The sequence below is a fragment of the Boleophthalmus pectinirostris genome, unplaced genomic scaffold (genome assembly GCF_026225935.1).
Source record: "Boleophthalmus pectinirostris isolate CB_2022bp ecotype Guang Dong unplaced genomic scaffold, ASM2622593v1 HiC_scaffold_18, whole genome shotgun sequence".
NCBI lineage: Eukaryota > Metazoa > Chordata > Actinopteri > Gobiiformes > Gobiidae > Boleophthalmus > Boleophthalmus pectinirostris.
In genome coordinates, this window is record NW_026571133.1 from 19,106,248 (window position 1) to 19,134,236 (window position 27,989).

Consider the following 27,989-nt stretch of genomic DNA (forward strand, 5'->3'; position numbering starts at 1 on the left):
TGCCTCAGAGGATGGTGCCCGGGGCTCCCAGTACCGGTATGCTCCCAGCGTCTGAAGCTGCCAAAATCTACCAGACCAACTACGTGCGTAATTCCCGTGCCATCGGCGTGTTATGGGCCATTTTCACAATCCTATTTGCCATTGTAAACGTAGTATGTTTTATCCAGCCTTACTGGATTGGGGACGGCGCGGACACCCCTCAGGCGGGTTACTTCGGCCTCTTTCACTACTGCATCGGCAACGGGTTGTCCCGGGACCTAACGTGTCAGGGGAGTTTTACTGAGTTCAGCTCCATCCCGTCCGGTGCGTTTAAAGCCGCTTCATTCTTCATCGGGATGTCCATGGTGCTCGTGCTCACCTGCATCGGCTGTTTCGCGCTCTTCTTCTTCTGCAGCACCGGCACAGTCTACAAGATCTGCGGCTGGATGCAGCTGGCAGCAGGTAGGCTAAGCAAGTGGGCAGTCATAGCCTAAATAAAACTTCAAAATGTTTAATGAATGCAGGCTAATTACAAGGGGGAACATTGGCTCTTGGAGGCTCTGTATTATGAAGGCTCTAAAGTTCATCATAGGCCATTCATCAAAAGAGACAACGGACATAGTCTACCACATGGCCGTGTGAAAAGTTTTTGAAAGTTCTGAAGACTTTACAAATAAATCCAAAGTGCTTAGTAATAGGCTTTTTGTCAATCCCAAAGTCCTTAAACACACACAACACACACACACTTCAAAACAAGTGACTTATATATATATATATATATATATATATATATATATATATATATATATATATATATATATATATATATATATATATATATATATATATATATATATATATACACATACACACACACACAAAATAAAGTTTACATTTCTGGTGCTAGAACACCTGCTTAGGCTTGTAGACTCCATAGAGACCTTGTTAAATCACATGTTCCTAAACAAAAAGATGACCTTGAGTGAAGTGTTGTAGGCCACACTGTCAGTACAGGCAGTATTTTTTCTGCACACTGGCATAAAGACGGTTTTAGAGACTTTGAGCACAGTCTCTTCCTGGAGATAAATCTAATAATCTTCCACGGTCTGCTGCAGTGGCGAGCTGTCTCCAAAAGAGAATTAAATGTCATAACCAATTTAATCTCATTCATCCAAAGTGTCTTTTCACGCCGAAGCACACGCAGTCACCAAATATACAACATTAATCGGAACATCATATCTCCTAAGTCCAAACCATCAAAATGCACAGGATGGAATGCATCAGGTAAAACAGAAGATATATCTGGCAATGGTAATATAAATGTTCCTATTTTGTAACAAATGTGCTGTTTAGTCTCAGAGTGCTGAGCTGTAATCAGTATGATGCAGATTATTGGAGCCTCTCCCTCCACTATGACAGCCCAGTTTAAAGTTATTTTGCTCTTTTTGATGAAATAATAAAGAGCTGGTTTCACTGAATCTCTTTCACTTGAATTTACATGTTTAAGTTCCTTAAGGTGTAAGGACACTCCACAAATAAAATTCTAAATAATGTCTATAGTGGCATGGTTCCCCTGTAAGATACATAAATAATTGAAGAAAAAAACAAAGGTTGACACTTATTACTGCATTCCCCACCATATTGTATAGTTTAGCAGCAAGGTGGTAGTTGTTATTCAGGTTTAGAAATGGGACAATAAAAAATAATATAATTTATTGTGATCACACTTCTCAGCCTTCCCGGTAAGGTCTATGCCAGGTACTGGAGAGGAGAATCCGGCCGATAGTCGAACCTCGGATTCAGGAGGAGCAGTGTGGTTTTCGTCCTGGCCGTGGAACACTGGACCAGCTCTACACTCTCCATAGGGTGCTCGAGGGTTCATGGGAGTTTGCCCAACCAGTCCACATGTGTTTTGTGGATCTGGAGAAGGCATTCGACCGTGTCCCTCGTGGTGTCCTGTGGGGGGTGCTCTGGGAGTATGGGGTCCGGGGCCCTTTGCTAAGGCTGTCCGGTCCCTGTATGACCGGAGCAGGAGCTGTGTTCGCATTGCCGGCAGTAAGTCAGACCTGTTCCCGGTGCATGTTGGACTCCGCCAGGGCTGCCCTTTGTCACCGGTTCTGTTCATTGTATTTATGGACAGAATTTCTAGGCGCAGTCAGGGGCCGGAGGGGGTCCGGTTTGGGGACCACAGGATTTCATCTCTGCTGTTTGCGGACGATGTTGTCCTGTTGGCTTCATCGAACCAGGACCTGCAATGTGCACTGGGGCGGTTTGCAGCCGAGTGTGAAGCGGCTGGGATGAGGATCAGCTCTTCCAAGTCCGAGGCCATGGTTCTCGACCGGAAAAAGGTGGCTTGCCCTCTCCGGGTGGGTGGGGAGTCTTTGCCTCAAGTGGAGGAGTTCAAGTATCTCGGGGTCTTGTTCACGAGTGAGGGAAGGACAGAACGTGAGATTGACAGGCGGATCGGTGCAGCTTCGGCAGTGATGCGGTCGCTGTATCGGACCGTTGTGGTGAAGAGGGAGCTGAGTCGAAAGGCGAAGCTCTCGATTTACCGGTCAGTCTTCGTTCCTACTCTCACCTATGGTCATGAGCTCTGGGTAGTGACCGAAAGGACGAGATCGCGGATACAAGCGCTCGAAATGAGTTTCCTCCGCAGGGTGGCTGGGCGCTCCCTTAGAGATAGGGTGAGGAGCTCAGTCACACGGGAGGAGCTCGGAGTAGAGCCGCTGCTCCTCCACGTCGAGAGGAGCCAGTTGAGGTGGCTCGGGCATCTGTTCCGGATGCCTCCTGGGCGCCTCCCTCGGGAGGTGTTCCGGGCATGTCCCGCCGGGAGGAGGCCCCGGGAAGACCCAGGACACGCTGGAGGGACTATGTCTCTCGGCTGGCCTGGGAACGCCTCGGGGTCCCCCTGGAGGAGCTGGAGGACGTGTCTGGGGTGAAGGAAGTCTGGGAGTCCCTGCTTAGGCTGCTCCCCCCGCGACCCGGCCCCGGATAAGCGGACGAAAATGGATGGATGGATGGGTGATAAAAGTGATAATCACCATAAATAACAAGAATGTATAAAAAAGATAGTTTTCCATCATGTTTTCTTCTATATCTTTGTTGTTTTCACTTTCACTACAAGGTACAACACTGTTTAAATATGGAGCATATTCATAATATTATCCATTATTCATATTCATACAATTTTTTAACTGTTGGTCACTTTAATAATTATCATGATATAATCGTTAATCGCAATTAACTTGGCCACGATAATCGTGACACCAATTTCCAATATCGTCCCATACCTAGTCAGGTTATTATTAAGGACAGTGCTATGCAGGTTTACAGCTTGTAAGTGTCAATTCAGCCAGTGCTTCATGTGTTGCATCTTTTCAGTACTTCCATGGTGAAGCCAACCATTAGATTCGAGCTGACTTAAATGGGCAATATCGCAACACTGCTTGTCGCTAAGCAGCCAAAATCCTTGTGTGATTGAAAAAAAAAAAAAACATTCTGTGGCTTATTGCTTTTAGATGGCATTTCAGGTGCTATAGGCAGCAGTGATGTGGTATCAGAGGCCTGGCGTATGATGATGGTTTGTGCTGAATGTTTAATGAGAGCTGTCCTCGACTTGCAGAGATTAAGGGAAAAAGCTCAGAATAATGATTGCTCTACGACTTAAGGGCCATTGTGTGTTTTCAGATGAGGAAACCCAAAGAGGTCGTACTTAAGTTTGCAGAAGTCGTTTGCATAACTGAAGTGGCTGGCAGACGTACATCAGACAGCTCTGGCGCGTTGCCGAAAACTGAGAGGGAAGAACTCTCCTTTTGTTTGACAGTTTTATGTCTCTGGATAACGTCCCTCTCATTAGGAGGAAAGGCTCAGTAAATCAAGAGACACTGCAGTAGGACATCTCAGAGAAAGAGGTCAACATTTTATATGCAACAATTTTTACTCTTGTGTCCCAAATTATGCAAATACTCTCCTTTTGTCCTTCTGGAAAAGTTTATGCCATATCTGAACTACACTTTATTGTGCTGTCATGATCATACGATTTCAAACTCGATTTCAATACTACGGAATAGACTTGACCAATTCTGATGATAATTTGGCATTAATAGAATGCCATTTTCAACATTAAATCGTAGTACTTTCTTTTATATTATCATGTGGTCTTTTGAGCTGGCTGATATGGGATAAAAAAAGAATCACGATTTCCCCCCAAATTGATCAATCTCGATTTTCAATTCAATCTTCTTCTATCTTATGAAAAACACAGACATGTGGACTTCGGGCATAAAGCGCAGGGTGTCAGGGTCACTACAGTTTTAATTTCATGTTGATAGGACCAATAATTTCAGAGAAAATTTCATATATGTATGTATGTATATATATATATATATATATATATATATATATAGTTTTCTGTTTATTAAACCTCAAATCTCACTTACACATACAGTCCATTATACAAGCATACACATACACACACACACATTCACATACACACCCCTACACATACACACACATACACATACACACACACACCCCTTCACATACACACACACCTACACACACACATACACATTCACATACACATACACACACACACACACACACACACACACACATATATATATATATATATATATATATATATATATATACACACACACACACATATATACACATATATACACAATCCAATTGTGAATACTTAAATTAAAACTTGTGAAAACTTGTGAAGACTTAAGTCAAAACTTGTGAAAGGGGAGGACACAGGAGACATAAAGCGAAGTGCTGTGGCTCAAGATGCTTTTTCCTAACCAAGAGAGCATAAATCCTCCTCAGCAATATGCCCCCTTACACGACTGGCTGTAGACTTATTGATTAAAATGTGCATGCCTTATTGTCAAGATCGAGCAAAGTTAAGATTTTGATCTAACGATCTTTCGATTTTTGGCACAGCCCCAGTGGCTTCATATCCGTGTAATCCCTCAGTTGTTCAGGTGATCCATGGGTATAAACTAGTCTATTTGGTTTTGTTCTGATACAGCTCAAGATCATTCTAAAGCTATTCAGGCAAGGTTAATTTCTGACCTGTGAATGTGATTTTTAGTATCATAACTTGCTCAAATGAGTATCTAGTTTTGATACTAGGTTTAATCGATTAGTTCTGTTTTTCGATCCCTGTACTATCATGAACACGCAGCATATACTTTTTTTTTTTTTATTATTATAACATTATGAAACTTTTTTTTAAAACATAAAATGTAATATTCTGGTATGTGTCTAAAAATTTGCCATTAGTCTGTGCCAAACCAGTTTCAAAGCGCTGCACAATGGAATGCTGATGAATTGCCAAAAATCTCCTTAAAGCTCATCTGAAGCGCATTGCACTGACGAATTGTTTTAGTTATTTGTTAATTTGCTATCCATCTTTGGCAAGAGTACCCAGCAAATTTACTTTTCAAATTGTAGTGGCTTATATATTAATGTTTATTTGATACAAAACTGTGCTCAGATGGATTTATCCTATCATGAATAAATCAGTTTTTTGCAGCATCTGAAGCATTTTAAATCCGTCCTTGCCCAGGATAGTAAAACTGGGCGTGAAGCTGTCTATGCACAGCCCTGACTCCTCAATAACCTGACCATCTGTATCTCTCTCGCACTTAAAGACGGTCAGGGAGTAAACAGCTGTGCATTTCCTGTCACTGAATATCCCATAAACCCTTATACTACAGTGGCCCTGTTACTCTCTTTGGTCCATTTTCTTGGAAGTGGCTTTTCATGTGGCACACTCTCTGTACTTAGTGAGAGTGGTAATGGACAGTTGAAAGCTAAGCAAACTAAGGCTTTTTATGCAATTCATTGATTGAATGTTGTTCTGCATGAAACAAGACACTATCCCCCCACTTTTGTCTCTAAATGCTCCTAAATTGTACTTTTTGCAGTGGCACTTCCAGTTAATCCAGGATCCCATTCATGTCACTGGAGAATTTGGGAAACATTTTGCATATTAAATATGACATAAAGTCAGTTAGTTTGTGTAAAGTGTTCAATTTTCATGTCCACCAACAAGTCAGCACTGCAGTGATTCTCTGGGGGGCTTTAAAATGGCTTTATAGTTTGTATTGAACTTATTTACTGTTAAGATCGGCAGCCCCATACAAAATTATACAATCCGAATCATGATGGTGGCGGCCACAGCAACTTTTGAAATAAGATGAACAGTCAGTATAGTAAGATAAGTTGGTGGTGCATTTGTCCACTAATCTGAAGGTTGGTGGTTCGAATCCAGCTCTTGACCCATCATTGGCCCACAGGTTGACAGAGAGATTCCAGCTCCTATAGATGAATGCTGTAACTTAAGAACAAATTGGCACAAATTTCTAGAGAAAGAATTTTTGATACCATTATTCATTCATTTACACTCAAACAGAAATGTACACATGCAAGTGTGCAGACATCAAGTGTCTTTACCAAGAACACAGCAGCAGGATCCACAAGTGGGAGTAGAGTACAGAACTGACTTTATATAGCACATTACTGGACACCAAAATACACTTTAAAATTGCAATTTTTTTGTTCACAGCTTTTTCTATTGTATATTCCCTGATGCTGGGATTTATTTGCCAATTTAATAAGTTAACATAAATTCTAATCTTGTAATATACACATCACATTCATACTCTGGCAAGTTTGGTGAAGTGTTTTGATCAAGGAAACAACAACAATGCCCAGGTTAGAGCTGAGATTGTACCTTCTGGTTATACACTGACTCGTACCTGAGCCACTGTGGCTTATATGTAAAATGGTGCCCAAGCAACAATTACTTTAAAAGTAATATAACATCAGTTCATGTGAAGAATTCAGTAACTGTGACAGACTAAAAGTCATTACTCGTCATCCAGATTCCTCCTATGTAATTAATAAGATATCTGAATTATGAAACCTTGTGACACAAAGCTTAACACTGCCATTTTGTGTTTTTGGAAATATGTGACAATGAAATAGTTACGTTTCAGTGACAATATAATGCAAGTGAAAATCTAAAAATACCATCTCTTTAATGCATTTTGCTGCTGCTCCAAAGAGCTCTGGTTTACAACAATTTGAAGCCAATGACATCAGCCTGGTTTTACCCCTTGACGTGTAATAAAAAGGCAGCAGTGGATCAAGGCGTTATATTTTATAAGGGCCAAGACATGGAACGAGACATTGTATACAAGTTAACTTGGTACTACTAGTCCATATGTTTCTGATATCTTCTACTGAAATAAATTATACTTGATATCTACTCATAAAAAGAGATGACATAGATATGGGTATGGTTCAGTTGATAAAGCTTGTTAATGAGAGGTGACATGACCCTCTCTAGTGTCTATAGGGACAGTAACCTGACATCAATACTAAGAGCTCAAAATGATGCATATATTACAAAAAATCTTTACCATTAATATGCATTTGTCACCTCCAATAGCAGGTTCTGTTCTGCTGAGCACTACAATTAATGATGAATTCATAGACTTATAATGCTTTATTTGCCTTTTATTTTGACAGATTGAAGATTTCAGTGATGCATGGAAACTCACTGACACTGGTGAAACAGTACATTTTTAAGTGGATACCTTTTGTTTACTTCACTACATTAGAGAGAAGTTATTTGTACTTGTACTTGTACAGGAATGAAAAAAAAAAAAAATTAGAGCAAACAAAAATATACTAATAAAACCATCTTTAAAAAAAAAATATATATATATATCATGTATATTTTAAATTTATATATATATATATATTAAAATTTATAATATATATATTTTAAATGTAATATTTTAACTTAAGTAGATTTTTTCATGTGATACTTTTGAGTATTTTTTTGCTCTGGTATCTGTCCTTTTACTTATGTTGTTCATGGTCAAACTTCTCTCACCTCAGTTTTGTTAACAGTTTAGCTTTGTTTACAGCTCTTAAGCAGCCATATCTTTTACATGTGGCATGCACTGTATTTTGTTGTGATTGGTTTTGTCTAAAACAGTTTAAAAAAAAGTCAGATTAAGGGTTTTGAAATGAGAGGCAGAGATGTGCGTACATGGGAAATTATATAAATCTTTAGAGTTGTCAGCAAGTTGGTCTGGCGGAAGAAGAGACTTATAGATTTTTTTGTGTTATGTGAATGTTCTGAATGATGCAGAAGGAACAGTGAAAAGGAGTCAAAAGAAGAAACAACTTTTAAGATATATATATATTTTTAGCGATGCACCAATCCATATTTTTTAGTTCTTATACCATTCCAATACCATAGCTTCAAGTATTTGCTTCTATCCGATATCAACCGATACCAGTGCAGAGTGAAAACAACATTTATTTCCTTTAAACAAAAATTTTAAAGACAATATTGATTCAAATGTGTTATGTAGGTGTTTTTTTTATTTATTTTTATTTTTTTTCAAGTAACCACAGAAGAGCTTTATATAAATAAAAGTAAAACATTATGAGACTTTCTGGGCCAACTACAACCAGTAAATTGTCTTATTACATCAATTTAGACTTCACCTTAGACATTGATCCACAAAGGAAATTACTTTATTTAATTTATGCCCAACCAAGCTAATGGCTGAACTGATACTGTGAAGCCGATATCTGATCTGGTAAATTTTCAGTATCTGCACTGTATCTTGGTCTGATTTTTCAGATTTTACTGGCTATTTTGTACTATATAAAGGCAATGACCACAGTAAAGAAGCTTGTCTTGAGTCTGTAGCATGTCTTGATGGTGAATTACTGGTTTAATGATGAAAGACATGTTAAAAAAAATCTGACAGTGAAGGTGCACCTTTATGTTGCCACCATGAAACTGCAATTACACAGCTCCGCAGCTCGTCCTGTGTCCCTAATAGCTGCTGAAGGGTTAGTCTCTTATGATTCAGTTGTGAGTCCTGGGTGTTACCGTGGCTACGCAGAGTGCTGTTGAAAAATAAATAAACGTGTGACATTTCCCCACTCTGCTAACCAAGGTCACTATTATATTCGCGGCATTTCTTTCCACGTTGATGAATTACGTGTCACGGCAGACTGATGAGGAGTTTGCTGAACCGTGATGGACAGATGTGAAGGTATAAAGCCAATGCCGTGATTGGAGAGTTGTGAGATATTTAGGGCTCTAATTGTGACTGACACATTTGATTGGAAATACTTAGGCCACAAAATAAGCCCCGCTATTGAAAGGATGTGATCGCAAAATGAATGCTCCTACATTGGGTTAGTATGTAGCAGCTCCATTGATGAACAGTGACAGAGGGAAATATACATGCAAAACAAAAGATAATGCGCTGGCTGCAAGGTTATGTTGATGTGATGTAGTTTGACCAAGCTCATGGGGATGTTTGTATGTTTTACTTCCACTGAGAGACCGGCCTCCTCCTGCCTTGCGCGTGTGAAAGTGCAGCTTGGTGTGACCGCTACTGAACGCATCACTTCACAAGTCATCTGTAATAGGTTTAAAAGAAATGCTGGAATCCAAATCAAATTCATTCGTCATGGGTTAACTGCCTTCTAAATGCATTTGCAAAGGTCAAGTTTAGCCTCAGATTTAGAGACTTAGTGTAAATTCAACATCTATCTTATTTTTATCTAAAATGTAAGGTTGGACTTAAGAGGGATAAGTAGACTAAATGTTTATTATAGTGTCTAAAATTGAGTAGCTGTTGAGTAATAAACAAACATGTTTATTGTTTTAAAGATCACTTTATTAATACACATTTAAGTTGTGTCTATAAAAGTATATAGGCTTTAGCATATTGAATTTTGGACCTTCAAGACCAGGCAGTTGCTTAGCAACCATCTTTCTTCATTCAGTAGGCCTACCTTTTTTAAGGGACCCTATGCAAGTTTTTATGTGGACAGTCCAAAACCTTCTTTTCTCCCTGGGGATGTTATTCTGTTGCCATAAAACTTTGCAATCTCCCTGGAAACAAGCATGTGACTTCACAAAACCAAGTATTTTTTAGATTTATAACATCTGTAATTAAATACATTTAAGATAGATAAGTTAATATCATACTGTGAAACAGTAAAGCAATAACATTTTCATGACCAGTAAACCTTTACGTTTTATTGGAATAAACTAAAGGTTTAGTAATACCATTCAGTATTACACATTTACTTTAGGCCTTAAGTGTAGTCTCAAGTCTGATCTATAAACAGCAGCACTCTTATCAAAACTAACTTCTGCTCATTTTTATTTCCTCTTGTCTCATTGTACTGATGTAATCTGTTGAACTGCTGAAATCACAGGCTCCATTAGCTTGTCATTAATGGAGGGTCTTTATGATCCTGTTGTGAGCTGTTCGTTGACTGCCACAAATTAAAACTGCTGCAGGCTTTAATTACATATTTATTCTCTATGCTTGTATGAACTAATAAAGCTTTTAATAACCCTACTCATAATGTTAAAACACAAGTTAGTTTTTAATTACCAACAAAACTGTATTATTTAAATGAGGTGTTCATGTTTAGTTTTTTCCACTACAATATGTCACACCTGTAAAATCAATGTGATGAAGTCTGCAAAAATATCCTTTGGAAGTGAACTGGCCTTTCCGTGTGCTTTAGCCCATAAATTGGCCTGTCCAAGATGGAGCAGTGTCCAGTCTGAGCTGATGGGGAGATAACGAGGTGATTTAATAATGACTGAACGGGAAGTGCTGATCCACTGCACAAATAGGACAAGTTTCTGTAATAACTATAGCACTCCTAATCAGGTGGCATTTTTGGGAGATAGTGGAAAACAGTTGCTTGGTAAATCCAGACTGAAATCCATAGTGTTGTCAACTTTCCTTGATTTTTATACCAAGAAAAAGGTTCAATACTCACCACAGATTTTAAATACCACATTGTGTTCAAATGAGTATCGGTTCAATTCTGGTAGTACTATTATTGAAAGAACTCTCACCTCAGATTTACACCTTTGTATCTTATATTGTGCCTTCTCAGAAATGAGGAATGTACTAGTGATGGACAGGAAGCATCTGTTCTCGCATTCCCACTGTGCTGCTGTCTAACTCTGTGTGTGATGTTGTGTTATTTATGCTTATTGCACTCCCCTCTGTAGTATCTCATTGTATAGTGTGTCCCATAGAGAGCATTACTAAATAGCTCGCCTGCTTTTTGACGCTGCATGAGGGATCAGTAACAAATCCCACAGCAGGAGGAAAGTGATAATCGGAAACAACATAAGCCCATCCCAGAGAAAAAAAAAACTAAATGTGTTTGTAGAGCTCTCTCATGGTTTTGGGGGAGACTCAAACTAGGGCAGCAAGATTAATCTCAAGATTGTCCATTATAATTCCAAATTAAATTGCCGCAATTAACTAGAAATGTTACAACTTTACTATTACAACTGTCGTGAATCCTTGATGTGACTAGTTTTATTAACTCAACAATTCTAAATATTAAGTTAATGCAATGTAAACAGCTAGATTAAAAAAACACTGTTTATATATATATATATATGTTTATATTTTTATATATAGTGTGTATATACATACAGAATTAACTTATTTCTGCCCACGATTATTGTGATTAGATTTTATTTATCAGATCTTACCCTCTACAAAAATTGACTGAAGTGCATGTGATTATTAGTTTTTGAGTTCATATTTCAGTTTTAGGTTAATGCACCTGACATGATATGTGTAATCATAAACACAGTGCTTGTCAGAAGAATCATAATTAAACATGATTTAAAAATCAAATCAAAACCTTTTTAACCATGTGTGTGAGCTATCTCACTATTCAGCTCAGTGCAGTTTAGTCAAAAAGTGTGGGAAGCTAATTGAGCCAAATGCATCACTGCTAGACCTTGTCCTAATTAACTCAACTCAAGTAAACTTTTCAGGAATTTAGGCTGCCAAGAAGTCTGAAGCAAGAAAACTTTGGGGAATAGCAAGTTGCATATTTAGGATCTATCATTAATGAGGCAACGTCATTTCAGATGGGTGTCTGCATGCTCTTGTTAAGGAAAATATTCAGGCAAATGTTTATCCATATAAGTCGTCTTTCAACCTTTTTCAAAAAGAAAAAAGCAGTGAAAAGCCATGTATTTATTAGTTTGTGTTTTAAAAGGTTCTCACACAGTTCAGCCTGTTCTTCAATTTTTGACACTTGCCTAGAAAAAGCCATGGATTGCTCTAAGCACCAAGTACAATTATTAATATTACAAACACATCTTCGTCTGTCTCTGCATAAACAAATCTACTCAAACTTTTTTATACATATGATAAGTGGAAAAAGTCTTACAGTTCAAGTTGCAAAGTTCTGTCACATCAATATTTGACTCATGCCAAGAAAAAGGCATGCATAAGATGTAAGCCTAACTATTATTATCGACAAAACTTATCAAGCAAAATGTCAAGGGACATGGTATGCTCAAATCAGGATAACACTACACTATGTACATTTTTGGTGTAAGGTCTGAGATGTTATTGCTTTGCTTGGAATGTTCCACAGAATGACATTATCTTAACTTGTCTATCTCCAGCAAGCCAGTGGCGCCTCTTAACAGTAAAACCATGTGTTAATTGATAAATCAAGGATACATTTTTATTGCCATATTGTGGAACATAGTGCATCATTAACGTGTAAATATTTGGGAAACTTTGACTTTCAATCACCCTTCAGAGTGATTTTGAATAATGCACTAATCTGACTGTCAGTTAGTATTCTTCACCTTGAACAAACACTGGTCTGTTGTCTTGTCCTCTGTGGTACCACCCAGGAGGCTCTGGAGGCATGTCATGTGCAGCTCAGTGCTAAAGCTGTGCACGCCTCATTAACATTTGATGATCCGTCTGCCCGAGAGTAATGTAATTAGTGTAACCAGGAAGAGAGGGAGGGTGGAGGAGAGTCTGTCCCCATGGCCTCTGCACTGAAGAGAGGGAAGACGGAGGAAAGTCTGTCCAATGGCCTCTGTACTGATCCTGAACTGAGCTTACAGGCCTGACCCCAATGCAGCCAGGTCAAGAGTGGAGCACCTATAACCCACAGCACGCCAGAATGAATTACTTGAAGTGTGAGGTCTGAGGTCTGATTTTCAACTTATCTTGATGTACAGTCACAGAGAACAGACGTTTTGACTGACATGTGTGTTTTTTGTTTTTTTTAAGCTTTTCTACTATTGACAGCTAATAGTGTGGCTCTGTTAGTATGTTAATAGATCTATTAAAATTCTGAGAATAATAATATACTGTAGATGGGGTGGGCAATATACTTTATATAACAAAGAAAAATGGTCCAATCTCATCTGATCTCTGAAGATAAGCAGGGATGACACTGATGACATTTGAGTACATTTCTGATTTATTGCTGAAATATTAACAGATTACTGTTACTCTGTGAAGATATTTATTTTATTTCGGCAACACCCAAGCATATAAGTCATGCATAGTCATTAGCAATGCTAGCAGTGGAAGCAGCACCAGCAGGAAAATAATTTAGCTGTGTCGAGGTCACCATGCAACACTCTTGAATGAGGGAATATTTCCCATAGCAAAAATAACAGCTCAGAAATGTGTTTTTAAACACATTTAATGATCACTCTGGACCTTGAAAAGGGAAAACATCTAACAAGCACAGTCCCTCCTTCTCAATCTGTTGGTTTAGACTGGGTCCAGAGCAGGATACTCTTCCTCATAATTACAACAAGAAGTCTGTGTATTTTGTTTAATTAGGACCTAAGGGCAGAGAGGGAGAGGTACTTCATGCAATTAATGTGAGCCCTATGGGAGCCTTTGGTCTGTTTTTAAGAAAGAAACTGATAACAGGATATCAAGAAGAAGACATGCTCTGCCTCTAAGAACATGCTGACAGGCTCAAGGGGTTTTCTATAACCCGCTTAAGAGCAATGCTTCATATGCAGTCATTTGTGTATCCCAGAGCTTTCCAGGTAATCCTGTTAGACAATTAGCAAAAATCCTCTGGTATACTGTATATGTGCCACAAAGGCTCCACTCTGTCTGAGCTGTCTGTTCTCACATATTTACACAGCAGCAGATAAATATAATCATTATATAATAATTTGAAATAGGGCTGTGTATTTTACCACATTTTAAACAGTCAGTTCTATTTGTCAATGATCAGATTTGGTCTTTTTTATTGGGATCTTGTAAGAGTAAAAGTATGTGGACAGTTATACAGTACAGTACTGTAGTGTACCTGGCAAAAAATCTGGAAAAGGCCCTTTAAATGTATGTATTGTAAATGTTTATGTATATTGAAAGTCTTATTTATTTGTTTTTAATAAGACAATCAGAATAGAATTGAAAATCATAATTTATTTTTTTCATAATCTTAATCTTAAATTAAAAAATTAATCTTAATCTTAAACTCCAATAAGGAGTCACTGTATGCTAGCTGCCATGGTCCGATGTACTAAAATACTATAAAGATAGCATTCTTATTTACGTTATAATTACACAAACTTCAAACTATAAGCCTTTTTCATGTATTGGAACACTTGTGTTGAACACATTCCTCCTCTTGCCCCTTGAGAGCAGAGGAGGGGCCAGTATAGATTTCCCATCAGTGGATTATCTTCCTGATCACTTGGTCCTGGTTGGAGATGACAAAGTGAGATTTATGCCCCCCTTCCTGAGCTTGGGGCTGGTACAAGGGCACGCTGACCCATTTGGAGATCTTGTGGTTCATCTTTATGTGTATCATTTTGTGTGTGTGTGTGCGTGGGTTGGACCAGTGGCCTCAGGGGAGCTCAGTGTTGGTTAATGAGTGAGGAGACGACTGACACATGGAGCAGGTGTCATCATGGATCACACTGTGTTTTGACAAGCTGAAGCAGAATCATATACTCAGACACAACTGGGTTTATGGGTTTAACAGTTAGAAAGCTCACATCAACAGTGCAATATAGAAGCAAATATAGGACAAAAATAAGAGTTTCTTTGAGAAGTGGTGTTTGAGGTAAAACAAAATTATTATCCAATGTCAGCTCCTTGCAATGAGTAAAGGCAAGTTCAATTCGTATAGCAACCGTTGAAGAGATCATGTTAAAAGTTTAAAACTGTTAGCAGTAGATTTAAACAACTTTGTGGGCTCATTAATTAGAAATATAAACTGCAAGTTCAATGCCATCTAGAAAATCTTCCTTTAAAAATGTAAAAGTTCAATCTTTATAGTGCAGCTTATTGCTATATTGTCTACTTCTGATTTTAAAAAAGCAATTGCATAGCATTGTCAATCTATTGCTATGGGTTAATATTGTAATAAACGGTAATACTGAAACTACTTTATGCTTTGATACAAAGCAAAATACTTTCGGTAAACCAGTTTTTACATGGACAGTATCATTAAAAGGCCTGGGGTGCAACAAATAAATAATAATAATAATAATAATAAATAATAATAATAATAATAATAATAAATATATAATTAATTAATACGTGCATAAAGACATACATTAATACATAAAAAGGCAAAATTGAGCCCCAATATATTTAGATAAATCTTATCTAAATATTTCTTCTATCTTATATATTGAAAGATAAGCCGATATGGTAATTGTCGTGACAGGCCTACAGTCAATACAATAAAATGTGTTGAATAAATGCTACACTATTGGATATATGGCTAATAATAAAGAAAGAGGAGCACAGCAGTGATCACTGTTACACACTGAGCATTAATGATGGTCTTTCACACTGTTATTTTTCATTGAAAATTGAAACATTTTCCAGCTACAAACAGCAGTTTGTCTGAGTTTAATCCTTCCAGACAAGGTGACAGTTTGTAGTATTGTTGTAATACTATTAATACTAAAATTTTAGTTGAGTTAAAAGACAACTACTGTATATATCACAAGGGAGGCAAAAGTGTGTTACTTCAAGATGCACTATGTAATGTGTAAACTGTAAAATGTAAAGGGACAAAAAATAAAATAATCATAAAATAAAATATAAAAAATCATCTAATAACTTCACAGTCTATATCACAGTCTACATACACAGTTACACATATCATCTCCAGTAGAGGCATCTCCAGTGTGCAAAACATGACCAAAAATAATAATACAGGAAACAGGCTGGCTGGGGAATTGTATCAAAGAAAGGCAGCAGAAGAATACAGATGAACCAGGAGAGGACATCAAAAGGGTCCAACAGCCGCATGGCTCTGTTTTGATTTGATGTCTAATTTGGAGAAAGGCGAGTGCATTGTGGGAGAAGGATCCTCTGTGGACCACCTCAGGAGTACCCTGGGACATCTACACCCATTCTGATCTGAGACTGGTATTTAAGGCCTGCCAAAGCAGTTAGTGACAAGATGGCGTTTCACAGAGCAGGAGGAGGAATTGGCCTAAACTGTAACAATCACCACTACTTCCAGCACTGTACAGTTAACACATACACTGGAATCAAACCTAGCCCAATTTGCATACAAACTTGTGACCTGGTTAAAATATACTTTTTAGTTTTAGTTTAGTTTAGTTGGGCTTTCTGTACATTTAGTTTACATTACAGGTGTACATTAAAGTATACTTAACCCATAAGGAGTAGGCTGAAGTAATAGCTTATTAGCACCTATTTCCATACAGTGTCTGGTTTATAACAGTCAAACCTTTTGCTGTGTATTATTGTATACTATGAGTACACAATAATACACAGTGAAAGTAAAAATACATTTTACATGGTACTCTGAGAGACTATGTCTTCTGTAAAATGATAAAATTATAATTATATATATTATATCACTTCTCTTGCATTTGTTAGGGAGAGATGGACCGCTGCAGGAAGGTTGTATTTTCACACTCACTCACCTATTACCAGTTTGGAGGCTTGTTGGTTGCCGTGGCTACGCTGCTGGCTGCCTCGGGCAGCATCTTCTCTCTCTTCCTCCTGGTGTGAGAGATGCTCAGGATCAGCGGGGTCCCAGGCGCGGCAGACGGAGCAGGTCCCAATGTGGTCTGCTGGGTCTGTCTCCATAGCGACAGAGCCTTGTGGTCCTGCTCTCAAACCTTGGTGTTGGTTTTGTGAATCTGTCACAGTCAAACCAGGATCACAGTGGATAGCCCATGTGAAAATAAGGATTTATTCTGAAAATCTTTTCAAATTTGCCCCTCAGTGCCCCAAATGTATTGCATATGTTCATAGTACATAATAAAGCAGCAACAAAATCTGATTAGCTCAAATGTTTTTGCAACTTTATTGACTTGAGTCATTATTTTGGTTAGCTTAATGTAGGGATGTGCATTTTTGCTCTAATCAAGATCCAATAGTTTCCAACAGTCAGTAAAAAACGTGGTTCCTGCAAAAGGTCAGGTAGTGTGTGCAAAGTATGAAGTTGCTCCTGAAATGAAGATTGAAAGACATATGCACTTATATATTTTTGTTTCTTTTTATCACATTGAATGTTGTGATTAATCAGTACAAAACAGTATAGTAGTCTAAACTGTAGCGCATATGTCAGGCTCATTAGTTCCAGGTTCTGACCATTTGCCGAATGTCCGACTCTTCCACTCATTTCATATAGTGAGTCTATGGGCAAAAAAAGTAAGTAAAAGTATTATTGATTTAAAAGGTGCACTATGTAACTTTTTGGTTGGTCCATCACCTGCTTGTTTCTATGGAGATGTCACTGCTCTGCATGTAATATTCCACAGTATGACATTAAACAGCTCTACTTTACATTTATTAAATTACAGGTGGTTTTATAGCTCAAAAATACCCAGAAAATGATTCTCACTTTGAGCGAGATTGCCTGTCCACAGACCTGATCTGTAACTTGGTCAGGTTTGATCTCCATGGAAATAGAAAGGTTTAATGCCATACTGTGAAACATTCCAGATAAAGCAATAACATCTCCATGAAGAAAAGCAGTTGATGGAATCACCAGAAAAGTTACACAATGCCCCTTTAATTCAACTCAGAAAGAGAAGGAAGAAGAGGATGCTGTTGCTGCTCCTTGGTTACTGTTGTTCTCCCATGGATGCCAGGTGGATTTTCGGTAACGAGACACTGCTCACATCATGATTCATTAGCGCAGGGAGAAAAGGAGGGAGTGAGGGATGAAGGGAAGAGTTTAAAGCCAAAAGGAGGAGAGTGGAGCATGCAGGGTGTGTGTGGGCGGGTATTTATTACATTGTGGGGGCTAAAATCAGTGCACACTCAATTCATGGGGAACCTGCCTTCCTTATAGGGACAAAATCAGGTCCTTATATATGTATGTCAATCCTTTATCATCAACAAAATGGCTTAAAGTTTGGACATGGGTTTCAATGGATTACAGTTAGGGTTTATATTAATGGTTGGAAGTAGTGACTATGGCGAAGGTTAGGATCAGTCTATATGATGAATGCAAGCTAATGTAATGTTCCCAAGAAGCATGCAAACCCAACGTGAGTATGCGTACGTGTGTGTGTGTGTGTGTGTGTGTGTGTGTGTGTGTGTGTGTGTGTGTGTGTGTGTGCGCCATCAGATCTGAGACACATTAGAAGTTTCTGAAATGGAGTGAAGAAATCCCAGCGGCCTGACTTCAAAGGCAGGAGGCGGTTTTGGAGAGAAAATAAGGACAACCGTTAAAGATTCAGAGGAACTGCCAAAGTTGTCTGCAGCTTCAAGAGCACTGTCACCAGATCTGAAGAAGCAGAGAGGGCACAGCGTAAGATTAAAAACGCCTTTTGATCAACATTAAACACGCCCGGACGTTCTACCTATACAGCAGTGTGGAGCTGTGTTGTAAACCAGCCCAGTGCAACAATCAAAATTTTCCAGACTCAAGTTCCTCTGTTGATTCGCATACTGCGGAGGGGTCTGGAAGTGTGGCTTAACCTCTGTGTGTTTAATGTCAAGGCTGAGTTGTGAGACCAGTCCGGTGTAGATTTACAATGAGGGGAAGTAGTTAATTACAAAAAGAGACTAGTGATAAATCACTGTCAATGTCGCCATCAGCCTTACAGGCAGAGTAAAAGTGTGTTTCTTGAAAAAGTAGCAAGACTTCAGATGCACTATGTAATGTGTATGTATGCTTGTCTCTTTGGAGACTGCCTGGCCCTAAGTGTTTCACAGTATGGCATTAAACATATCTCCATGGAGACAAGCAGGTGACACCACTTGGCCAAGTTGAAGGTCAGGCCCCCTGAATGAAATAAACGCAACATAGATTAATGCCAGATAGGTTAACATTACAAGAAAGGCACTAGCATCTCCATAGGAACAAGCAACTAGTCAACCCTCAAAAAAGTTACATAGTGCACATTTATATGAATAAACCTTTCTGCCTTTATTGTCTTTGCTGCTTGTTAAGTATTAACTGATTATAATATATCTTTGTAAATCTGTATATGATCTGGTATGAATATCATTCAGTGGCCCGGTTACTAAAATAATTTTGTCTGTATCCTTGAGATAAAACTGAATTGAAATCTGAATCTTGTTATTGGTGCAGATGCAGTTTTTTTTTTATTAAATTCTCTTTTAATTGGGTCATTTTAGTTTCTGCAAGGTCTGCATTGCTTTCCACATTGTAATCTAACACATATCTCAGAATTATATGTAGATGAACAACGATAAAACAAAATTGCCAGTTCTGCAGATTTACCTTTGTAAAGCATCGTTCTCTTATAGCTTACGTAAGTGTACCCTCGGTCTATTTAGCATCGACTTCAAAGCAGAGTCAGTTTGCCCCCGCTGGGTAGTGAGCTCTGTATTAAGTTTAAATAAAGGTGTGGACAACCTTCAACCAAGGTCAGCTGTATTTCTTGCTCTAATAAATTCATAAGTCTTTAAGTTGTGTTTGGCCGGAGTACAGAGCAGAGACACACACTTGGCACCTTTACTTGATTAGATTGTAAATTTGATCCTCAATCAAATTTATGGCACTCTCTTCTCCTGGGAGCTACCCCCAAAGTAGACCATCTTTGACACAGTACTTCATTCATATTCTTCCAGGGGTAAAATTAAATTCTTTGGACAGTGAGTTGAGATGGTATAGTTTTCTTACGAAGTTAATTGATATATATTGATCAAATGACCTTCATAACCACATTGGAAAATACTTTTTGCAACAATGTCAAACAAACAAAACAAAACTAGGTCTAAGCAGTCTATCCAAGGTCCAAACCAGGACTAGTCAAGGGGAGAAACAAGAATAACAATGGACAGGACTAATCTATAATTAAACTGAGAAAGAACATGGGTTTCACAAAGGACTGCATCAGGACTAACCCAGTGGTCTCTATTCTATTGTTATACTGAAACTATGTCTCCTAATTTGAATTGTCAGTCAACCCTATAGCAGAGACCCACAGATTGAGAAACACTTGTGTAATGCATTGTCCAGACGAGCTCACACTGCGTTTGCCAATGATATTTTCAGCAACAGATCTAGACATCACACTGTTCACTTCTCACCCACATATCTCACTTTCCTCCATTTTTGTTTTATCCGATTTGGTCTTTATTATTCATAACAAGAGCTAGTTATTACAGAAGGAACAAGGGAATATAGGAGTATGCAAATGATGTGTTGCAGATAGCTTGTATGACATGAATACAGAGTGACCATAGTCAGTGACCTCTGTGGTTTTCACCTCTCGAGGGATTGGTGCTACAAATATGTAGTCAGATGCTATTGTGGAGATTTCAGCACCACCACGAGTGGACAGCTCTCAGGCTAACGCATGCAAATAAATAGGGTTACATGGTAGAAATCTAGAACATTATGTGTGAACATTATAGTGACTGCTACAACTTTAAAATGATCTTTAAGATGATCAACAAATTTGAATATTTTGGTCCATTTATTTATAAAGACTAATAAAGCCTAAGGTCTCTCTTCATTCTACTGTATGCCTATACACTGTATGGTTTGAACCCAGTTTCATTGTGATGGTTTGGTCCTGGTCTAGTCCAGGTTCTGCTCGAAGTATAGTACCAATTTTTATGTGTGTGCAAGTGTAAAAGCGTTGCAAGAAACTGCCAGGTTATCCTGACTTATTACAGGTTAAATATTTACAGAATTAATAGGAAAAGGGCACATTATGTTTTCCATAATTACAATTAAACAGTGGAAGTGTCAACTTTATTACATACAAAGAAAAACTTATTTCTTTTTCAAATAGCTACCAAAGGCTAGTGCTGCCAAAATATAGTAATAACAATAAAAGAGTTTTCACTGACTTACGATTTTTTTTTTTACTGACAATGCGATAAAAAAAACCTGCAACCTGAGTCTGATATTTTACAATCTCTGATATCAATACAGTTAAAGGGCCAATATTACTCTATTTTCTGATCTATGTTATAATGTTGTTTCCTTATCATAAACATACCTGAAGTTGTTTTATTTACACAAATTCTACATATTTAGTTCTTCTCTCAAACAGAAAACACTATTCCACCTTGTGATGTCATGGGGTAATACAGGAAGAGTTCCACTGTATTTTTAAACTCCATACACCACCAAAATAATTTGGATAATTTCAGACCTGGAATTTCTAATCTCCACTGAATAAAAGATAATAGCTGTTATCTTAAAAACTACCATTACATGACATCACAATGTGGGATAGAGCTTTGGCGATGTAGACTGACTAATAATGCAGGATTACTCAAACTTGTGTGAAAGAAACAAAACACAAAAGGTATGTTTTTGATGAGGTAACATCATTAGAACATAGCTAAAAGCTCACAAGAATCAATGCTGCGTTTTTGTTTTTGTTTTTTTCCTTTAATGTATCAGAATATTGACATTTTGTGTTGTATCCTAAAATGAAGGATGCCATTTTGTACACCATAAGCCTGCCCACATGCTGAAGTCTTTTCACAGTTTTTGGATGCGCTGCTGTCAGAGAGAGGTGTTAATGAAGGGGGTGTAGTGGGACTGTATCACATGATGTTTAGGCTTCAGCTCACATACTTGTTCACTCTGGGAGCCGCTCTTATAGGTCTGTGCATATGCTCATTTATGCCCCAATTAACTCTCATTCATTTTACTGACGGTGATTCACTGTTACTACTATACACACAGGATGAACCATACGAGCCACCTGAACCCTGCTATTTATTCAAAGGAGCGTAAATTTGTGGACAGCTATATTAAGTCATTGTTTGAGTCCAGGGCTGCAGATGACTGAAGTAATTCACGGTTAACTAAAGATATGTGCATTGATTAGTCAACTAAAAAGAGGAATAATTATGCTAACTCACTCTCTGCCTTATGCTGTCTATATAAATCACAAATAATTAGCCAACTAATACAATTTTGGTTGACTAGGACACAACTGTCTTCCAATTAATTGACTAACTGACTACATGCTTACACTAGAAATGGGACAAGATATCACGGCACGAGATCTCGCGAGACAAAATTGGCATAAGATTGTGCACACATGAGTAAAATGAGATTTTCTCCCCATGTTTTTACATTTAGATTGGATTTTGCCTGATGAAGGAATAGTGCTGAAATGTTATAGATGTCGTAATAAGATTCACAATTTGCAAGTAAAAGAGTGTGTGGGATTTCACTGTGTTCTTGTTTACATTTAGATTGGAAAAAAAAAAGGGTTAAGCGTTAGTGAGTCAGCTAGTTGTTCAGATGAGTTGGTTGAGAAGTTATAGTTCCAAAACGCAGTGCTGTACAAAAATATTAAAGGTTCACTGCTCAACTTTTCTGTTGGAGGATTCGTCATATGCAATGTTACTGCTTTGCCTGTAATATTTTATGGTATGACATTAAATATTTCCATCTAGCATTTATTCATTACTGGTGTTTCCATTGCTCAAAAATACAGTAATTCTTTCTGTGAATAGGGGCAACTCTCCACAAATCTGAGTTGTAGTGCAGTCCTGTCTCCTGCCCGTCTCCCTTGTGATTGATATTTTTAATCTATACAGTGGAACATTCTAGACAAAGCAGTAACATTTCCAAGGGGACATCAGGTTGCAGACCCTTCAAAAGTAAAGTTACACAATGCACTTTTAAATAAAATAAATACATTCTGAGACCAAAATAATGATCTGTATCGCTCTATTTATGTAATATAAATCATGTCAAAATCACATCGTCTTGTTCTCGTGGACCCAATCTCGTCTCTCATCTTCTCGTCTTGTGGGAATTGTGTCTCATCCCAACACTAGCTTACACCCTTTTTGGGTGGCAGTAGTTCAGTTGGTAGAGCATTCGCCCACTGATCTTAAGGTTGGCGGTTCGAATCCAGCTATCGACATCACAGGTTGAGCGGTCAGATCCACTGACCCACAGGTTGGCTGGTGTGATTCCAGCTCCCACAGATGAATGCTGTCATTGTGTCCTTGGGCAAGACACTTAACCCCCCTTGTGTACACTGGTGTGTGAATGGGTGAGTGTTGTAAAGCGCTTTGAGTGCCTTGAAGGTGGAAAAGCGCTATAGAAAAAATTTGACCATTTGGAGTGATGTGTGCATTAAGAAAGTCTTGATGATGTCAAATCAACAACTTTTTAATTGATTTAATAACTTTAAATATATATATACACACACACATATATATATATATATATATATACACACACACACACACACACACACACACACACACACACAACATATATATATATATATATATATATATATATATATATATATACACATACACATACACATACACATACCGCTTTAGCCTGTGTGGAAAATACATGAATGATGGATGAGAATGTGAACTTGTACTAAACCATCAACCAAGCACTTTCCCTGAATCATAAAACCTTGCAGCAGTTAGACTAATGTGGCTGCCTAAAGAGTCCTGTGGGAGGCAGCAGAGAGCCAGCCTCTGTAATTGACCTGTTCAAACCTTGTTGCTGAGAAATGTTCCTACAATTTAGAGTGAATTCAGGTACCTTACTGCAGTGAATTACAATGATTACATACATATTTCCAGTACTTTGCAGTAATAGAAGGGAAAGAGAAGATGGAAGAAAGGGCCTGTTAAGAATACAAAGATATCAAAATATTAAAAGGACAGGTACACATCGGTCTTAAGAGATTAAAGGTGCACTGTGCAACTTTTCTGGTGAAGGGTCTGCCACCTGCTTGTCTCCATGGAGATGCTTGGAATGTTCCATGGTATGACTTAAAACATTTCCATCCAGCATTTATTCATTATGGGTTTTGCTATTGCTCAAATATACAGTAATTCCTTCTATGAATATTCACGACTCTCCACAGATCTGTACTGTAATGTAGCATAGTGCTGTAACCTGCTTGTAGACCCTCCCTCGTAATAGGTATAATCTATACTGTGGAACATTCTAGACATTTCCATTGAGACATCAGGTGGCAGACCCTCCACTAGAAAAGTTGCACAGTGCACCTTTAATCTCTTAAGACCTTTGACACAGACTAGATAACTAGTCATAAAAATCTATATAAACTAGTACAAAATGCAGTCAAAAATGAAATTCTAACGTGCTGTTACCTCATGGAATGGAAGTTCTTTATTTTAACATGGACACATAGAATCTGAGTGCTTCAACACACACACATTCGAGCAGTGCAAATCCTTTTTTACTGTTTTATTCACAATTGGACAATCTAAGAACTTAGAATTAATTATTCACTTCACAGATTTATAAAAAGAGTTCACACTTTATTGAGATTAATTAAAGCCCCTGTCACACACTCAGAGGCAAGAGTGGATACAGAAAAATAGAAAAAATACAGCTGCATTCAACAGAATATCCTTAATTCACAAAATATAACCATCTCTCCAGATCAGCATATTGTCAAAAAGTAAAACAAATGATAGATATTATAGGTGATCTACTAAAAGACAAACTTAAACTTCCACTATTTTGATTCTAATGTTTATTTGAGTTAGTCTATTTTAGTAGGTATAATTGTTTTTGTTTTAAGTTAGAAAATGTGTTTACAATTATACTAACATTAAAACTAAAAAGGCCAGTTTCTTTCTCACACTTGAAACACTGCAGTGCCTCTGAAATCAAACATACCTGAAGTTGGGTTTTGTTTTATTCACACATGTTTGAGTAATCTTTTATTATTAGTCTGTCTACATCTTCAAAGCTCAAAATGCTCCGTTCCAACTTGTGATGTCATGAAATGGTAGTTTTCAAGTTAGCATCTACCTTTTACATTTAGTTTAGTTGAGATTGTTGTTGTTTGAGTGTTTTCTATTTGAGAGAAGAACTCAGCCTAAATATGCAGGGTTTTGTGTTGAACATGTGTGAATGAAACAAACCATGGCTTTGGTTATGTCTTTTTGATGAGGGTACAAAAAATAGCATAATATGGGCTCTTTAACTCTGATTTGGATTTGTGTGTTTTATGTTGTAATATTAATGAGGCCGTTGAATGCAGTAATGAATAGATGAGAGGGAATATTTATGCAATACTTGAACATCAGACTGACCCTACTGCTGCTGCTGCTGCTGCCTCTGCCCCTGTCACAGCTGTGCTATCATGTGAACTTACAACATTTTTCATGTTTTCTTATCACAAAAACACAAACAAGATCAATCACTGCCCTTGACCTCCTATAGAGATTTTCCAGTTTTGCAAATGGCATTTGGAAGAAAGAAATGGCATGGCTTCTGGTGAAAGATTAGACTGGATTTTTGTTGTTGTGCCTTTTTGTAGGCTGCAGGGTTTTTTTCAGTTTTATACTCTGGTCTGAAGCTAAATTAATGTTGTGTGCAGCCAGTGTAAAGAGTTGGGATTAACATTTCATTTCTAAGGCAGCACTTAAATGCCATTTACTTATAGACTCTGCTTTTTGTGTCTTCTTCAAAACAGCTTCCTGCTTAAATCCTGCAAAACCAAGAAGTATTTTTATGAATTCAGATGAGAGGAGAGAAACAGACTCTGCCTCTTTGATCACCTCCATCTCTGTTCAACTTCAGCTCAGCGGGAAGGTTGCCGTAGAGACTTACGTGGTTATAAATACAAGAGCAGGAGCCTGAGGAGCCGCCTGTTTTACATAGAGGGCCATTGAGAACAGTGTAGCGCAACTCTGGTGTAAACAACTAGATAGAATTGTTTTTCAATGAATTTTAATAAAGGTTACATACGTGACTGTCGACCAATGACAGGTGCATGTGCTGAATATATGAAATAAACAATCCTTTTTTCTTATGGATATGACCTGGTTTTGAAAAAATCTGGTTTGCCCTGTGTGGGCCCTATGAAAAAGAATCTGATCCAAGATAGTCTAAATCAAATGCCAAGCAAACCCTGGCCCAAAGTTACCAAAAACCATTGATTTAAAATTAGGTAAAAATAGACTCTGATTTACAAATACAAAATATTACTGTATGGGAAGAAAAACATGCAAACATTATCATCGCAAGAGAAATAAGATAAGGTTTATTTAAAATTACTATATTATATTTATAATTTACAGTGGCTGAGTGGCTAGCACTCATGCTTCACAGCAAGAGGGTTGTGGGGTAAATCCCCTTGTGCAGAGTTTGCATGTTGTTTGCTGTTTGAATGGTTTCCCCATCAACCCAAATGCAGAGAATGAATTTCCTTCACGAGGGCTCAATAAAGTATACCTTTCCTTTACCTTATATATTGAAGTAATGATGTATCAATTAATTATGCAGGCACAAGTCATCAATGAAGACTGTATGTGGTTTAAGTGCGCTTGTGATTGCACCAAACGTAAAAGTACTTGACTAAGTAGCTTGTGGTGATTGGGCCTAATGATAAACTGTTCCTAAACACATCCGATTTCACATTTGTGTCTGTTTACCATGGTAACACAAAAAACAACAGATTAAACAGACAATCTTCCTTATGGCTCATTCACTTCCAGGTTCAATCAACAGTTCCCTGCTGCTCTGTTTACAATTTTCACAATCAGAGTACAAAAAAATAATGCAACACTTACTTCCTTACCCTCTTAGATAAAGACTGATCAATGCACCACCCCCTGAAGTGGCTCAGAACTTTTGAAATAACACAGCAGGAAACAATCTATAGTGACAAACAACAATTTGGAAAAAGTGGTCACAACAAAAAAGCTTGAAAATAAGTGTTGTCTTCTGTGACAAAGAGGTAGAGAGAGAGAAAGAAAGAAAGAGTGTAAAGTCCTTAACATGAGCTGAAGAGGGCAGTGGTGTTAGATGGAGAGGCTTATCGCACAGAAAACGGCTGATGGGGCAGAAGGGCAGAGCCAGTGAAGCAGCATTAAGAGCCACAATAAGAGCTCTGCGCCGTAAAGATCCCATTAAATCAATGAGAAGGTGATGAGGAGGGCCCGAACATAAACAGACCAGATCTAACTATAGGCATACAATTTACAACAGTGAAGATTCCCTCCAAGGTAATGTTATGTACGCCCACAAAACAAAAGAGAGAATGTACTAAATTTTAACAGGTTTCTAGTGGTTGCGGCTGTTGTACATTATAGGGGTGTCAAAAAAATAATAAAGGTACTAAGCCTAAAACTATCAGTATTAGATATATATTATTTATAAACATGATCTCACTTTAGACAGAATAGTTTTAGAATAGTCAACGTGTGCATTGTGATAACTGCTGACCATTCGGCCATTGATATACATGTTGAATTCCTCACCCCCCATTCATGCATGTTTGAGTCTTTAATCACTTATTTTCAAGATGCCATATTGCTCATCAATACCCATTTTCACCAACACTGGCATACACCCACTGCTTTGAACTTACTTCCCCAGTTTTCAACTCCTGTACCTGGTTAAAAATTTAAGACCACCCTCCATGTTTATGTGCAGGTACCTGTCTGATCCTGGGCTGCATGATCTACCCTGATGGCTGGGATAGTGACGAGGTGAAGCGCATGTGTGGCGAGCAGACGGACAAGTACACTCTGGGGGCGTGCTCCGTACGCTGGGCGTACATCCTGGCCATCATGGGTATCATGGACGCCCTCATCCTCTCCTTTCTCGCCTTTGTGCTGGGGAACCGCCAGGACAGCCTCATGTCCGAGGAGCTGCTGGGAGACAGTAAGAGAGCATACTCACTGTCTGAGTGAAAT

General features: G+C 38.1%; 1 protein-coding gene across 1 annotated transcript; it reads left to right on the plus strand.

The window, feature by feature from the left end:
- Positions 1-11: 11 nt before the first annotated feature.
- Positions 12-27,986, plus strand: lhfpl3 (LHFPL tetraspan subfamily member 3). The gene is made up of 2 exons (XM_020926220.1): positions 12-441; positions 27,727-27,986. Exons 1-2 carry the CDS (start codon positions 12-14, stop codon positions 27,984-27,986), a joined length of 690 nt encoding a protein of 229 aa, XP_020781879.1.
- The last annotated feature ends 3 nt before the right edge of the window (positions 27,987-27,989 follow it).